Source organism: Priapulus caudatus, unplaced genomic scaffold, assembly GCF_000485595.1.
Source record: "Priapulus caudatus unplaced genomic scaffold, Priapulus_caudatus-5.0.1 Scaffold248, whole genome shotgun sequence".
Taxonomy (NCBI): domain Eukaryota; kingdom Metazoa; phylum Priapulida; class Priapulimorpha; order Priapulimorphida; family Priapulidae; genus Priapulus; species Priapulus caudatus.
Window position 1 is genome coordinate 15,583 of NW_014577309.1, and position 15,374 is coordinate 30,956.

The 15,374-nt window shown below is 48.9% G+C and overlaps 1 protein-coding gene and 1 long non-coding RNA gene across 2 annotated transcripts in view; both read left to right on the plus strand.

The window, feature by feature from the left end:
• LOC106808008 (THO complex subunit 2-like) overlaps positions 1-15,374 on the plus strand; it is a 31,483-nt gene that overhangs the window by 14,976 nt on the left and 1,133 nt on the right. Inside the window, exon 8 of the mRNA XM_014810548.1 lies at positions 14,988-15,116. Coding sequence (XP_014666034.1) covers positions 14,988-15,116 — 129 coding nt within the window. The remainder of the gene's footprint in view (positions 1-14,987; positions 15,117-15,374) is intronic.
• LOC106808015 lies at positions 13,377-14,574 on the plus strand. The gene is made up of 3 exons (XR_001393743.1): positions 13,377-13,517; positions 14,069-14,253; positions 14,499-14,574. It is a non-coding gene; the product is annotated as an uncharacterized LOC106808015 (long non-coding RNA).

A 15,374-nucleotide genomic window follows, 5' to 3' on the forward strand; every position in this document is an offset into this window, starting at 1 on the left:
TAAGTAGGGCTCCGACATCTTCATATGCCACAGCCATGCTAAGATCTCACAGTTATGATGTAATGTCACAGCCATGCTAAGATCTCACAGTTATGATGTAATGTCACAGCCATGCTAAGATCTCACAGTTATGATGAAGATTTCACAACCATGCTATGGTGTCACAGCCATGATAGAATGTCACAGCTATACTAATATGTCACAGCCATGATGGGATGTCACAGTTATGCTAATATGCCACATCCATGATGGGATTTCACAGTTATGCTAATATGCCACAGCCATGATGGGATGTCACAACTATGCTAATATGCCACAGCCATGATGAAATGTCACCGTTATGCTAATATGCCACAGCAATGATGGGATGTCACCATTATGTGAATATACCACAGCCATGATGAGATGTCACAGTTATGCTAATATGCCACAGCAATGATTGATGGGATGTCACAAGTATGCTAATATGCCACAGCCTTGATGAGATGTCAAAGTTATGCGAATATGCCACAGCAATGATGGGATGTCACAGCAATGCTAATATGCCACAGTCATAATGGGATGTCACAGCCATGATGAAATGTCACAGTTATGCTAATATGCCACAACCATGATGGGATGTCACAGCTATGCTAAGATCTCACAGTTATGATGGGATGCCACAGCCATAATGGCATGTCACACTCGTGTATGAATGTGATAGCCCAGATAAAACTAGGCGCCACAACCATTTAAAATGTAACAGCGTTATAGAATTTTCACAGCTATTATGAAAATGGCATGCTAAGATATCGCAGCCTTTTCCAAGATGCCACAGCTAAGATCTCACAGTTATGATAAAATGTCACAGCCATGATGAGGATGCCACAGCCATTATGGGATGTCACAGCTATGTACAAATTCCACACCTATGATGAAGATGGTACGGCCAAACCATGCTATTATGTCACAACTGTGAAAAGATGCCATAGCCCTGCTAATATGTCACAACCGTGTGAAGATGTCACGGCCCTGCTAATATGACACAACCGTGTGAAGATGGCAGAGCCATATGAAGATGTCGGAGCCCTACTTATATGTCACAGCCAAAACGGCTCGACCTAGGCTCGTGATAGTCGGTGTATAGCATCATGGTAGGAAAAGCCATCACTGTGCCGAAATTGGAAGTCACAGGTCAAAGGTCAATGGGGCAGATTTTAGACATTTTCTGAGGACATGGTCTGATGGAGCGATTGGAAAACATTTTTGTTTCAGCGGTGACCTTCCATTTTTATGGCTTTATTGAAAGGACCATAAAATGTACTTTCCGCTGACATGCGAAGAGTAAGTGTCGGATAACTTTTTGACCCTCAAGAGGAGGGTTAAACATTGATTTGTTGACTGTTAACAAAGGACTGAACTGCTTTTGCTATTATTAGAGCCCATACCTGTGTGAATGTGAGGCTACAGTTGCACAGTTTAATTGCAAAGGCAAATGTTTGTTGAACAAGGTTTACGCTCCTTAAATCATATTATTTTCTAAAGCAGTGTCTATAGCACCCTAAAGGCTGAATCAGTGAATGCTCGTATGGGTAGGCAAAAACACGGGGCAGCCCATGGCTGGCACGCTTCTAATCATAATTGTTGCCTGCCAACCTGCAATGCACATGTGTCTGCAATGCATAGAGATTAGGTGGGTGCGAAAGTGTAGCTGATATTATTTCTTATTATTCTTATACCTCTCCCTATTTCTCTCTCTCGCACACACATGCACACGCTCCTCTCTATCTATCTATCTCTCTCTCTTTCTCTCTCCCTTTCGCCCCCCTTCTCTCCCCCTCTTGTGCTCTCTCTTGCTCTTTCTTTCTCTCTCTCCACATGACATTGAGGGATGCTTGTGCCTCTTGTAGCCGGAGCAGAGAAGGAGAAGGCGGTTGTGACGCCCAACAGTATCGCTGGCAGCGGGAAGCCAAACTCTGCCACGGTGGCAGCGCCACCTAGCGCGAAGAAGGAGGAGTCTGAGCAAGTGTCCTCGTTAGTAATTCCTTGCAAACAAATCTTTTTTTTACTATGGCAGCTTTTGCATTTGTTTTTGTCTGTGCATAACAGCTCCTACCTATTTTAAATGTGCTCTAACCTCTGCCAACCATCTGCCAATATCTCAAACCTCCCTGCAGTTATTCTGAACCAGACTGTAGAAGCTTCTCCAACTCATGACAACCTGCGCTAGTAGATAACATATTGTGCTTAACCAATAATATTAGCTTCATGAGCAGAGATGGACGCATCGTGTAGTTAAGACAGTAGCGATATGTTCTGATGGCAGTAACGTAAGTCTGTGCTCACCTAAATCAGTGTTACCTGCACCATCGTTACCGTGGTCGGTGAAATGTTTACATGCATGTGTTCCCCGCCAGCGCTGGCACCAAGAAGGAGGAGCCGAGGAAGGAGAAGGATCGGTCAGAGCCACGCAAGGAAACCAAGCGGGACTGGAAGGAGAAGGAGAAGCAGGCAGACAAGGAGACGAAGAGGAAGGATGAGAAGAAGGAGGAGAAGGCTCAGAGCAAGGATAAGGAGGAGCGCGATTCCAGCCACGGTGACATGAAGGCTCCTCCGTTGGTCAAGAAGGAGGAGTCAGAGAGAGGTGCGCGAGCGGGATGAGAATTCATGATGTGACACGCGCAGCGGGGACGTCTCAGTCTATAGCGCGGACGTCTCAGCGTATAGCAGGGATGTCTCAGCGTATAGCAGGGACGTCTCAGTCTATAGCGCGGACGTCTCAGCGTATAGCAGGGATGTCTCAGCGTATAGCAGGGTCGTCTCAGTCTATAGAGCGGACGTCTCTGTGTCGTCACCAATGTGTCCACGTGATCGATATAAACTGTTGGGCGTTATAACATGTAGATTTATTACGTGACAAATAAAGGGTTTTTCATGTAGACATTTATCCCTGCTAGAGTACACGGAGAAATGTGTAAGCAAAAGAGAAAACGAATAATATACGAAAAAATATGAATGAAATTAAAATCAAAATGTCACATTCGTATTGTTTCGTTTTTAATGTAAACCAGTACGATTCTGTCGTAATCATTTACGTAGCAAAATATTTGGCATCAATCTCGCTTCTCTTACGTCAGCCATTGCTCTTTTGTTTCAGAGCACAAGCGGCGAAAGATCGACACAAGCACGAAGGTTAGTATACTGGTAGCTGAAAACTCTTAGCTCTTTCCGATAGCCACCACCAGTCGGCGCCACGCGAGGAATCGCGCTTCTTGTTTTTTCTCCGGGGACCGCTGATTAGTGTTCGTTTTACGTTGCCGAATGTTTCACGTTTGCCACTGCTCGACGAGAGTCAAAGTTCACGACCTCGGTCCCCGGGTCGAGAGGCGAGAAGCATCTTGGCGGTTGCCGCGGCGACGCGAGGAGTCATGCCGTCGTCTGCCAGGGATGCGTGTGATTCTCCTAACTGCCATGAGAAGATTCCCCGGGGCGGCTTCCTTTCCATGAGGTGGTTCCACTTCGCGGACAGAAGAGATGGGAGGAGGACGCAGCGGCAGCAGCGTGAGCAGGTGGTGGAGGGTGACTGCAGATGTACCGCTCGCAATTGTCTTTTGACGATGCAGAACATTTGTGGCGAGCAATTGTTCGCCTGAAGGCGCATCTCCATGCAGACGCGATGTCACAATCCCGGTGTGATGATGCGACTACGTTGACATCCCACAGGTGGCGCCTGCGGGCGCGCTGATCGTGCTTCTCGGTCGTTGGTGTACCGTTGTTGATTCCCAGCTTCAGCGACGTCGATTACGTGGCCAGTTATCGTTTCGTCAAGCGTTTGTAGAAATGGTTCGACCGATCAGTGAGGAGAGGGAGAGGACTTCTTCGTCTGCCATGAGTCATCTGTCGTTGCCATGGTGATCCGGGAGGAGGAGATGAGTCCACGATGAAGGCTGTCCTGCTGCCACAACGATCGGGCGCGAACTACGCGTGATGCATGTAGGGGGAGCCACCGGCAAGCTGGCGACGTCGCCACTGAGCAAGCTTGCAGCTGTGTGAAGGTGTGAGAGCTTGAATATTACCTTCATGTACATACAGTCCTGTCAACACGTCCATCATGTCAGTCACTACCATACTGTCGCAGCCAGACTAGGACAAGGTCACCATCTCAATCCGGTGTCATAGCTATGATGAAGATGTCGAAGTCACGATGAAGATGACACAGTCACGATGAAGTCTCACAACTATGATATAGATGTCACAGTCACAATGAAGATATCACAGCTATGATGAAGATGTCACAGCCATTATGGAGATGCTGCAACCATGTAAAAAGCCATGTCACAGCCAAGATAAAAGTAGACGTCACAACCGTGAAGAAATGTCACAGTGGTGTAAGATTTTCACAGCCATGATGTGAGGTCACAGCCACGTAAAAATGTCAAATATCATACTAAGATATCACACCCGTCTTTAAGATGCCACAGCCATGCTAAGATCTCACAGTTATGATGTAATGTCACAGCCATGCTAAGATCTCACAGTTATGATGTAATGTCACAGCCATGCTAAGATCTCACAGTTATGAGAAAGATTCACAAACCATGCCTATGGTGTCACAGCCATGATAGAATGTCACAGCTATACTAATTATGTCACAGCCATGATGGGATGTCACAGTTTATGCTAATATGCCACATCCATGATGGGATGTTCACAGTTATGCTAATATGCCACAGCCATGATGGGATGTCACAACTATGCTAATATGCCAACAGCCATGATGAAATGTCATCGTTATGCTTAAATATGCCACAGCAATGATGGGATGTCACCATTATGTGAATATACCACAGCCAATGATGGATGTCACAGTTATGCAAATGTCCACAGCAATGATTGATCGGGATGTCACAAGTATGCTAATATGCCACAGCCTTGATGAGATGTCAAAGTTATGCGAATATGCCACAGCAATGATGGGATGTCACAGCAATGCTAATATGCCACAGTCATAATGGCGATGTCACAGCCATGATGAAATGTCACAGTTTATGCTAATATGCCACAACCATGATGGGATGTCACAGCTATGCTAAGATCTCACGTATATGATGGGATGCCACAAGCCATAATGGCATTCAACTATGTGTATGAATGTGATAGCCCAGATAAAACTAGGCGCCACAACCATTTAAAATGTAACAGCGTTATAGAATTTTTCACAGCTATTATGAAAATGGATGCAAAGATATCGCAGCCTTTTCCAAGATGCCACAGCTAAATCTCACAGTTATAGATAAAATGTCACAGCCATGATGAGGATGCCACAGCCATATGGGATGTCACAGCTATGTACAAATTCCACACCTATGATGAAGATGGTACGGCCAAACCATGCTATTATGTCACAACTGTTGAAAAAGATGCCATAGCCCTGCTAATATGTCACAACCGTGTGAAGATGTCACGGCCCTGCTAATATGACACAACCGTGTGAAGATGGCAAAGCCGTATGAAGATGGCAGAGCCCTACTTATATGTCACAGTCGTATGAAGATGTCACAGCCGTATGAAGATGTCACAGCCGTTTGAAGATCTCATAGCCCTGCTAATATGTCACAGCCGTATGAAGATGTCACAGCCGTTTGAAAGATCTCACAGCCCTGCTAATGCACATCGCGCGTATGAAGATGTCACAGCGTTTGAAGATGGCCACAGCTCTGCTAATATGTCACAGCGTTTCAAGATTCACAGCCTGCTAATATGTCACAGCCGTATGAAGATGACACAACCGTGTGAAGATGTCAAAGCCCTGCTAATGTGTCACAGCTGTTTCAAGATGTCACAGCTCTGCTAATATGACACAACCGTGTGAAGATGGCAAAGCCCTGCTTATATGTCACAGCCGTGTGAAGATGTCACAGCTCTGCTAATATGTCACAGCCGTATGAAGATGTCACAGCCGTTTGAAGATCTCACAGCCCTGCTAATATGTCACAGCCGTTTCAAGATGTCACAACTGTGTGAAGATGTCACAGCCCTGCTAATATGTCACAACCGTGTGAAGATGTCACAGCCGTTTGAAGATGTCACACCATGTGAAGATGTCACAACCGTGTGAAGATGTCACAGCTCTACTAATATATCACAACATGTGAAGATGTCACGTCCGTTTGAAGATGTCACAGCCGTGTGAAGATGTCACAGCCTTGCTAATATGTCACAACCGTGTGAAGATGTCACAGCCCTGATAATATGTCACAATCGTGTGAAGATGTCACAGCCCTGCGTATATGTCAAAGCCCTGCTAATATGTGACAGCCGTTTGAAGATGTCACAGCAGTGAGAAGATGTCACAGTGATAGTAAGGTGCCACAGCTATGATGAATATGCGGTAGACATGCTGTAATGTCACTGTCACGATAGGATGTCAGAAGAAAAAAATCCGGGCCCATGATAATATGTTATAACCATATCGACTATACTGTACCATGCTTAGAATTTGTAGCTGAAATTTCACATCGACATGAAAGCTAGAGTGAAAGATGTCGTTGAATTGCCACAGTTTGGATCTCGTAGCGCCGCTCTCATTCCGCAGTGTCATGACAAGTGTATCAGGAGCTCACAGCTGACAAGCTCTCTGCCACGTCACTCACACTAGCACATCACCGACCCCGAGCAACCAACACGTCGGCTGATGCATGCATTCAGCTGAAAAAAACGAAGAGAGTTACTGGAAAGGAGAGGTGGATCCTGAGTTTGATCTTGTTGAATAGGTGGAAGAGTGGATCCTGTTGATCTTGTTGAATAGCGATGGAAGAGGTGGATCCTGTTGATCTTGTTGAAAAGGTGGAAGAGATGGGATCCTGTTGATCTTGTTGAATGATGGAAGATGTGGATCCTGTTGAAAGATAGAAGGGGTGGATCCTGTTGATCTTGTTGAATGATGGAAGAGGTGGATCCTGTTGATTTTGTTGAAAGATGGAAGATGTGGATCCTGTTAATGTGGTTGAAAGATGAAAGAGGTGGATCCTGTTGATCTGTCGAATGATGAAGAGGTGGATCCTGTTGATCTTGTCGAATGATGGAAGAGGTGGATCCTGTTGGTCTTGTTGAAAGATGGAAGAGGTGGATCCTGTTGATCTTATTGAAAGATGGAAGAGGTGGATCCTGTTGATCCTTGTTTGAAAGATGTAAGGACGCTGGCTCCTGTTGTCATTGTGGTTATTCGTTGTGTGGCGGGACCGTTGTTCAGCAGGCTGTGCTGTGTGTGGCGAGGAGGCTGGTCCCTACTGTTTTGCGCTGATTGACTCCATCAAGCTCGATAACAAGGAAGTGCATTCCGTCTGTGTGGTTTGTCGCGCCCCTGGTGTTTGCCGAGAAAATCCGTGGGCTTTGGAGGCACGAGTCAAGGTTCACATGTGGTCGGAGGAGCAAGGCGTCATGCTGTGGTCTGCGTGTCTATGGTTGCGCCAAGACGAGAGCTGCGCATCGAGTGTGCTGCAGTGGCTGCCCTCGTATGCGTGGGAGCCGGTTGAACAATCGGGGTGCTAGATTGAGTCTGCGGTGTCATGCTCGGCCCCAGTGCGTAAGATACGAATCCACATCACTTGTCTCAACGACTTGCTTCTCTTTGTTCCTTTCTCTCTGGGCCCCGTGCGAGCTAGCATGAGTTTGGTCGTGCGACGGTCACATACACCGTACATGATGCTGGTGTTGTCCATACGTAAGGGGGATGGAGGTGCATTGTCAGAGCGATGTAGAGATTAGGGACTGAGATTGGGTCGTAGTAAAACTCGGTAACAGTAGATGTATTACGCAATAGTTACGTGAATCGTCTTCACTACAAGTTCAGCATGTAAAACTTCACACAATCGTACTAATACCGTGAATCGGTTGTTCACCCGTTCTGTTTGTTCTGATTCTGCCGTGGAACATGCGCCGCATCACGGTCGACCGTCATATCGCGCCTCGCCTCTGATCTTCGCACCTCCTGCGGCGAGATCGTTGAGCCGCGCGCGCGCGCACGTTTTACTCTGGGCTGGAGGCTTTGGGAAGTTGGCAGCGGAGGTCCTCGCGCCGGCGGCGAACGGCGTGTGAGGTCGTGGCCGGCGGCGGCGTGGCACGGCGTGTGGAGGTCGCGCCGGGAGGGGAGCGGAGGCGTCGCCGTGCGTCGTACTCAGTCAGCGTCTGCCTCCTCCTCCCCATCGCTAGCATGATTCCTGTTGGTGCTACCCCGCAGAGGCCCGAGGCTGGGTCCGGGAGGCAGGCAGACGACCGATGCGCGGTCATCGGCCAAGGAAGCTCCGGCCTATGACCCGCAAGCGGGTACGTGTGCACACGCCGCCGAGGCACCGCATGAGAGGGCGGCTGAAAAACAGAAACTGCGGTAGAGGCTAGGGCTGGAGACACATTGGCCGGCGAGAGGTAGAGTAGCGGCTGAGACAGGGCAGAGGTAAGAGGTAGCAAGGCTGAGACAGGCAAGAGGTAGAAGGTAGAGGCTGAGACAGTAAGCTGCGTAGAGGTAGCGGCTGAGACAGGGCCAGAGGTAAAGCAAGGTAGCCGGCTGAGACAGGCAGAGGTAGAGGTTAGCGGCTGAGACAGGCAGAAAGGTAGAAGTTAGCGGCTGAGACAGGCAGAGGTAGAGGTAGAGGCTGAGACAGGCAGAGGTAGAGGTAGAGGCTGAGACAGAAGCTGGGGTAGAGATAGAGCTGAGACAGAAGCTGCGGTAGGGGGTAGAGCTGAGACAGAAGCTGGGGTAGGAGTAGAGGCTGAGACAGAGACAGAGGCAGAGATTGAGGCAAGGGTAGGGGTAGAGGCAGAGGTAGCAGCAGAGAGAGACAGAAGCTGGTGGAGATAGGGACATAGACTGAAGTAAAGAGTAGAGGCTGAGAGAGAAACAGAGACAGAAGCAGAGGTGGAGATATAGACCTGAGACAAAGGTAGAGTCGGGAGATAGGGACATAGTTTGAAAGTAATAGACATATAATAGAGATTGAATAATAAGAGATAGAGGCAGAGGTAGGGTAGCGGCTGAGACAGGCAGAGGTAGAGGTAGAGGCTGAGTCAGAAGCTGGCGTAGAGGTAGAGGCTGAGACAGAAGCTGGGGTAGTGATAGTGGCTGAGACATAAGCTGGCATAGAGGTGGAGGCTGAGACAGAAGCTGGGGTAGAGGTAGAGGCTGAGACAGAAGCTGGGGTAGTGATAGCGGCTGAGACATAAGCTGGCATAGAGGTGGAGGCTGAGACAGAAGAGTTGGAAGAGTAGAGGTAGAAGGCTGAGAGCAGAAGCGGTGTAGGTGACAGCGGCTGAAGACATAAGCTGGCAGTAGAGTGGATGGCTGAGACAGAAAGCTGGGGTAGAGGCAGAGATAGAGGCAGAGGCAGAGGCAGAGGCAGAGTGAGGTAGAGGGCTAGAGGTTAGAGGTAGAGGCAGAGCAGAGGCAGAGGCAGAGTACAGGCAGAGGCAGAAGTCAGAGGCAGATGTTAGACGGCAGAGTAGGCTAGGTAGGGGTAGAGTAGAGGCAGAGGTAGAGGTAGGGCAGAGTTAGAGTAGAGGGCAGAGATAGAGGGTAGACGCAGAGAATAGAGGCAGAGTGCCGAGGTAGGGGTAGGGGCAAGAGGCAGAGTAGGGGTAGAGGTAGAGGGTAGAGGTAGAGGCAGGGGCAAGAGGCAGAGAGGAGGTAGGGGGTAGGAGATAGAGGTGAGGTAGGGTAGATGGCAGAGGTAGAGGATGAGAGGTAGGGTAAGCAGGGCGCAGAGTAGAAGGTAGGCTAGAGCAGAGCAAGAGGTAAGGGTAAAGGTAGGTGTAGATACATAAGAGGTAGAATAGGCCAGAGAGTAAGAGGTAGGGCGGTAGAGGTTACGAAAAGCAGAGGCACGAGGTACGAGATAATACGAGTAGGGGATAGAGATAGGGGTAGGGGTATGGCGTAGAGATCAGAGGTAGGGGTAAAGGGGTAGAAGGTAGGTAGGGTTAGAGCTAGGGCCAGAGCAGGAGGTAGAGGTAGGGGTAGAGGTAGGGTAGAGATAGAGATAAGAGTAGGGGTAAGAGGTAGGGGTAGAGGTAGGGGTAGAGGCGGGCAGAGGCAGAGGTAGGGGTAGAGATTAGAGTACAGGGCAGGGGTCAGAAGGCACGAGGTGGGGGTAGAAGGTAGCCGGCTAGAGGTACGGGGTAGAGAATAGAGTAGAGTCAGGCGGCAGAGGCAGAGGTAGGGGTAGAGATCAAGAGGTAGGGGTAGAGATAAAGAGTAGAGGCAGGGCGAGAATGTGGGGGTAAGAGGTAACGGGGTATGAGATAGAGGTACACGGCAGGGTAGAGGCAGGGCAGAGCACGAGGTAGACGGTAGAAGGCAGGCAGCAAGCAGAGGTAAGGTAAGGGGTAGAGATAGAGTAGGGTAAGAGGTAGGGGTAGAGATAGAGGTAGAGGTAGAGGTAGGGGTAGAGATAGAGGTAGAGATAGGGGTAGAGGTAGGGGTAGAGATAGAAGGAAGGGTAGGGGCAGAGGTAGGGGTATAGATAGAGGTAGAGGTAGGTGTAGAGGTAGAGGCAGAAATAGAGGTAGAGGCAGAGGGTCAGACAAACACAGATGCTGAGATGGAGGCTGATGCAGAGTCAAAGGTTAAGATAGAGGCAGAGGTGGTATCAGAGGCAGGGGTTGAGGCTAAGGTAGAGGCAGAGGCAGAGACAGAAATAGAAGCAGAGGTAGAGATAAAGGGTAGGGTAGGTATCCAAGTGTATTGTACGTGTTAGGGTATACAGGTTGCGTGTGGCAGGCAGGCAGGTAGGTTTGGCAGTAAGGGGGAGGGTAGTGTGTCAAGGTTTCAACCTCTACATATAAATATTCATGCACCTGTGCATGCACATACACGTACATATACATGTACACATACACATACACGTACACGTACATATACATGTACACATACACATACACGTAGACGTACACGTACACGTACATGTACATATACACGTACCCATACAAGTACACGTACACGTACACGTACACGTACACGTACACGTACACGTACACGTACACGTACACGTACACGTACATGTACACGTACACGTACACGTACACGTACACGTACACGTACCCGTACACGTACACATACACGTACACATACACGTCCACGTACACATGCACACATGCATATACATACACAATACAGATTAAGCCATTTTAACAGGCATGGGGTGATGAAGTAGGGATGTGGTTGGTAGTGTGTGGACCTCACCCATACATACAGAGTTTTAATCAAGTTATAAGTATGGCAAAGAGGTTTTACAACTAGAACTAGCGACGATATTACACTGTGTCAGCACCGTTTACCAAGGCCACTACTTCTCTCGCAGGATCACTCTCTGGAAGATTTGACCTTGGAGCCGAAACGTCGCAGGGACGCGTCCAATCACAGCAGTCATCATGCCAGTACGTACACTAACGACATGTGCTGTCATACAAGACAAACATCGCTAATAAAGCAGACTCATGCCGTTGTACGAGATAAACATCAAGGCGCTTACACTCCCACACAGCGCCGTCGACAACAGTTGCAGCGATCGAGCAAACCCGAAGTCGAATCTGATGCCCATTGTCAAAAACATAGTAATTAGTTGTGACTATCATGGCGTAACTTTTGCGCGATGCTTCACTTCCAACTTTACGACATTTTATACTCGTGGTTGGTAACGATTTATGATGTTGCGTATAATCACGCCCCCTCCCCCCATCAATTGTATTATTCTCGTTCTCCTCCTCCTCCTACTCCTCTTCTTCCTTCTCCTCCTTTTCCTCCTCGCCCTCCTCCCTCTCCTCTTCCTCCTCCTCCCCCTCCTCCTCCTTCCCCTCCTTCTCCCCCTCCTCGTCCTCCTTCTCCTCCCCCTTCTTTCTCCTCCACGCCCTACTTATCCCTCCTCCTCTTCCTTCTCCTAATCCTCCTCCCCCTCCTCTTTTTCCTTCCCTCCCCTCTCCTCCTCCTCCCTCTCCTCTGCTTCCTCCCCTCCCCCTCCTCGCTCTCCTCCTCATCAGCGTTGATGTCATTTCTCGGCAGGTAAGAGTAAGAGTAAATCGATGTCGCCAGCGAGGAACGGTAGCAGTGTGGAAGTTCTGGGTACTCTGGAGGGCAGGTCCGGCGCCCGCACGCCCGACGGCAGCAGCAGCAGCAGCAGCAGCCGACGCCACACACCAGAGAGCAGCACGCACAGTGTCATGCTGGACGGCATGAGGCGCAGCAAGGAGAAGGTGGGGAGAGCCGACAGCAAGGATGGGAGAGACCGAGACTCCGGGAAGAAGGTGGGGCCAGTCTGCATGCTGCTGTTGTTGTTTTTGTTGTTGTTGTTATTGTTGTTGTTGTTTTTGTTGTTGTTGTTATTGTTGTGGTTGTTGTTGTTGCATACGTGTGAAAAGGAATTTATAATGCAGCTTTTTCATTTATTTTGGTAAAATTTATTAAAATAATAAATACAAAAAAGAATATTACATTGTATTGTACCACATTGCATTGTATTGTATTGCCTTTCAGTCCATTGTATTGCATTACATTGTTTTGCATTGTAAAACAATGCATTGTATCTTATCGCATCATATCTCATATCATCATCATATTTCATATCATCATTATGTTTCGTTGTGCTGTTGCACCGCGCAGTGTGGTTATGTGTGTTACATTGTGTGTCATCGTACTTTGTTGTGTTGCATTGCATTGTGTTTACGTGTGTTACATTGTGTGTCATCGTACACTGTGTTGTGTTACACTGCAGGAGCGGCCCGCGTCGTCGCGCGACCACTACGATGCCGGGAAGCTGGAGCTAGCCGAGAGAGAGCGCATGCTGCCACCACCCGACGCCAAGAAGACCGCCGACAAGAAACAATATCCTTCACGTGGCGCGAGCGTGCGACTGCTGTGAGGCGGGTTCCGCCAGCTAGGAGAGGACAGCGAGGAGGACTTGCACTTGGTTCGTGGGAGCATTTGAAAATCCAAGTCTAAATTTGTCTAAATTTATATTTTTTTTGATTTATTTGAGAAATGATGGTGTTAAATTGACTACGTCACGAATTTTCTAGTGTATATTTGTACATTTTAGTTGCATTTTTTCTCAAAAAGTAAGTACTAACGACAATAATTGTATCCTCAAATTATTACCTGATAAGATTGTTTTTCAACGTGTTAAAAATCAAACAAATCTGGGCGATTTGATATATTGATCATGACATGAAATGCTTGCTATGGGCTATGTATGAGTCGCGAGTGTTTGTTCACATCGAACGGAATAGCAAAATACGAAGTATAGTGCAGCAACTTAACCATAAAAAGTGAACAGAATCACATTTTGTGTAAAGTAGATTTTTTTTACTTCTACTATTACGGTGAGATAATCACTTTAACGTCGTCTGATCTGCGTGTGTGCGTGTAGGAGTGCAGTGACTACCCGGGCTTTGTGACGATATTCCGAGTCGCTCAGACGCCCGGCAAGCACGACCGCCTCGACTACGAGAACTACCGACACGTCTGCCACAAGTGGCACTTCAAGATCACCAAGGTGAGTCGTCCGACATTCACGGCCGCAGGTCCCACGCGAGCTAGCTTCCAAGGTCGCGAGGACGACCTCAAGGTCATGTATGCAACTGCATGGTTTCCGGAGCGGTTTCGAGGTCGCGAAAGGTTAGCTCAAGGTCGCTCTCGCGGCTGCATGGTTCCCAGTGCGGCTTTAAGGTCGCGAAAGGTTAGCTCAAGGTCGCTCTTGCAGCTGCATTGTTCCCAGTGCGGCTTCAAGGTCGCGAAAGGTCGCTCTCACGGATGCATGGTTCCCAGTCGGCTTGAAGGTCGCGAAAGGTTAGCGAAACGTCGCACCGGTGCCAGCATCAGAAAGGAGACTTCAAGGTCATGAGGCTTACGTCAAGGTCGCAAATATGACTGTAGCTCGCACGGTCGTGAAGGTCGCGTCACGGCCGCGAGCATGTCAAGCGTAGAATCGTGCCGATGGATGTCGTCATGCGGATTCTTAGTCGCCGCGGCAATGCTGCTCCTGCTCCTCCTCCTTCTGCTCCTCCTCCTCGTGCTCATGCTGGTCTGTCTCTCACCCGCCTGCAGGCACTCGTCATCTGCCTTGAATCGGAGGACTACACACAGATCCGCAACGCGCTGATCGTGCTGACAAAGATCCTGCCTCACTACCCGCGCGTCACCAACCTGGGGCAGGCGCTCGAGCGACGCGTCGAGAAGATACGCACCAAGGAGAAAGACAAGCGACCAGACCTTTACGCGCTCGCCACGAGGTAATGCAGGCAGGAGGGAGGGAGCGAGGGCTAGAGCAGGAGGGAGGAAGGGAGGGCAGGAGGGAGGAGGGGAGCGAGGGAGGAGGGAGGGAGGGAGGGAGGGATGGAGGGAGCGAGGGCAGGAAGATGGAGGGCAGAGTGTGGGTGTGTTGGGAGGTAGGGCTAGTTACCTACAAGCATCTCTTGCCCCGTGATGTCTCCACACTGATGTCTGATTGTTGTTGCTGCTGATGTTGTTGTTATAGTTACTATGGACAACTGAAGCTGAAGAGCAACACGTTCACACCTGAGAACGAGTTCCATTACAAGGAGAAGGTGAGTCGCCATGTATATGTGTGCGTGCGTGCGTGCTTGTGTATAGAGATATATTATATATACAGATAGAGAGAGACACCGTGAATGATTCGCTCTGGTGGCGCCACCGTGAATAATTCGCTCTGGTGGCGCCACCATGAATAATTTGCTCTGATGGCACCACCGTGAATGATTCGCTCTGGTGGTGCCAACTGTACATTGTTTGCTGTGGTGGCGCCACCGTTCATTGTTCGCTCCGGTGGCGCCAACTGTACATTGTTCCCTCTGGTGGCGCCCTCATGAATGGTTCGCTCTTGTCACATACATTGCTCACCTGAGTGGTGCCCCCCTTTTTCACTTTTTGCGCTCTGGTGGTGCCCTTGCCTATTGCACTGCTATGGCGGCGCGCTCACGCGTCGTTCTTGCTCTCGTGCCGGCAGATCTTCTGTGACATTACGTACACGGTGGCGTCTTGCACGGAGAACGAGGCAAGTCGCTACGGTCGCTTCCTCTGTGCGATGCTGGAGACGGTGATGCGCTGGCACAGCTGCCGCGACGTGTTCGAGAAGGTAAGCCATAGGGGAGGGAGGGAGGGAGGAGGGAGGGAGGAGCTACGGCTTGCAGGGTTCGTACGGGTCATGGAAAACCTGGAAAGTCATGGGATTTCATTTTTCTTCAAAAGGCCTGGAAAAGTCCTTGAAATAGAATAATTTTGTACAAATTCATGGAAAAGTCATGGAAATATGAACTATTTTGAATTATATTAGTTTTAAGTAGTTGTTTGATAAATAAATTGCCTTTCAATTTCCAACATTATTTACGGTATG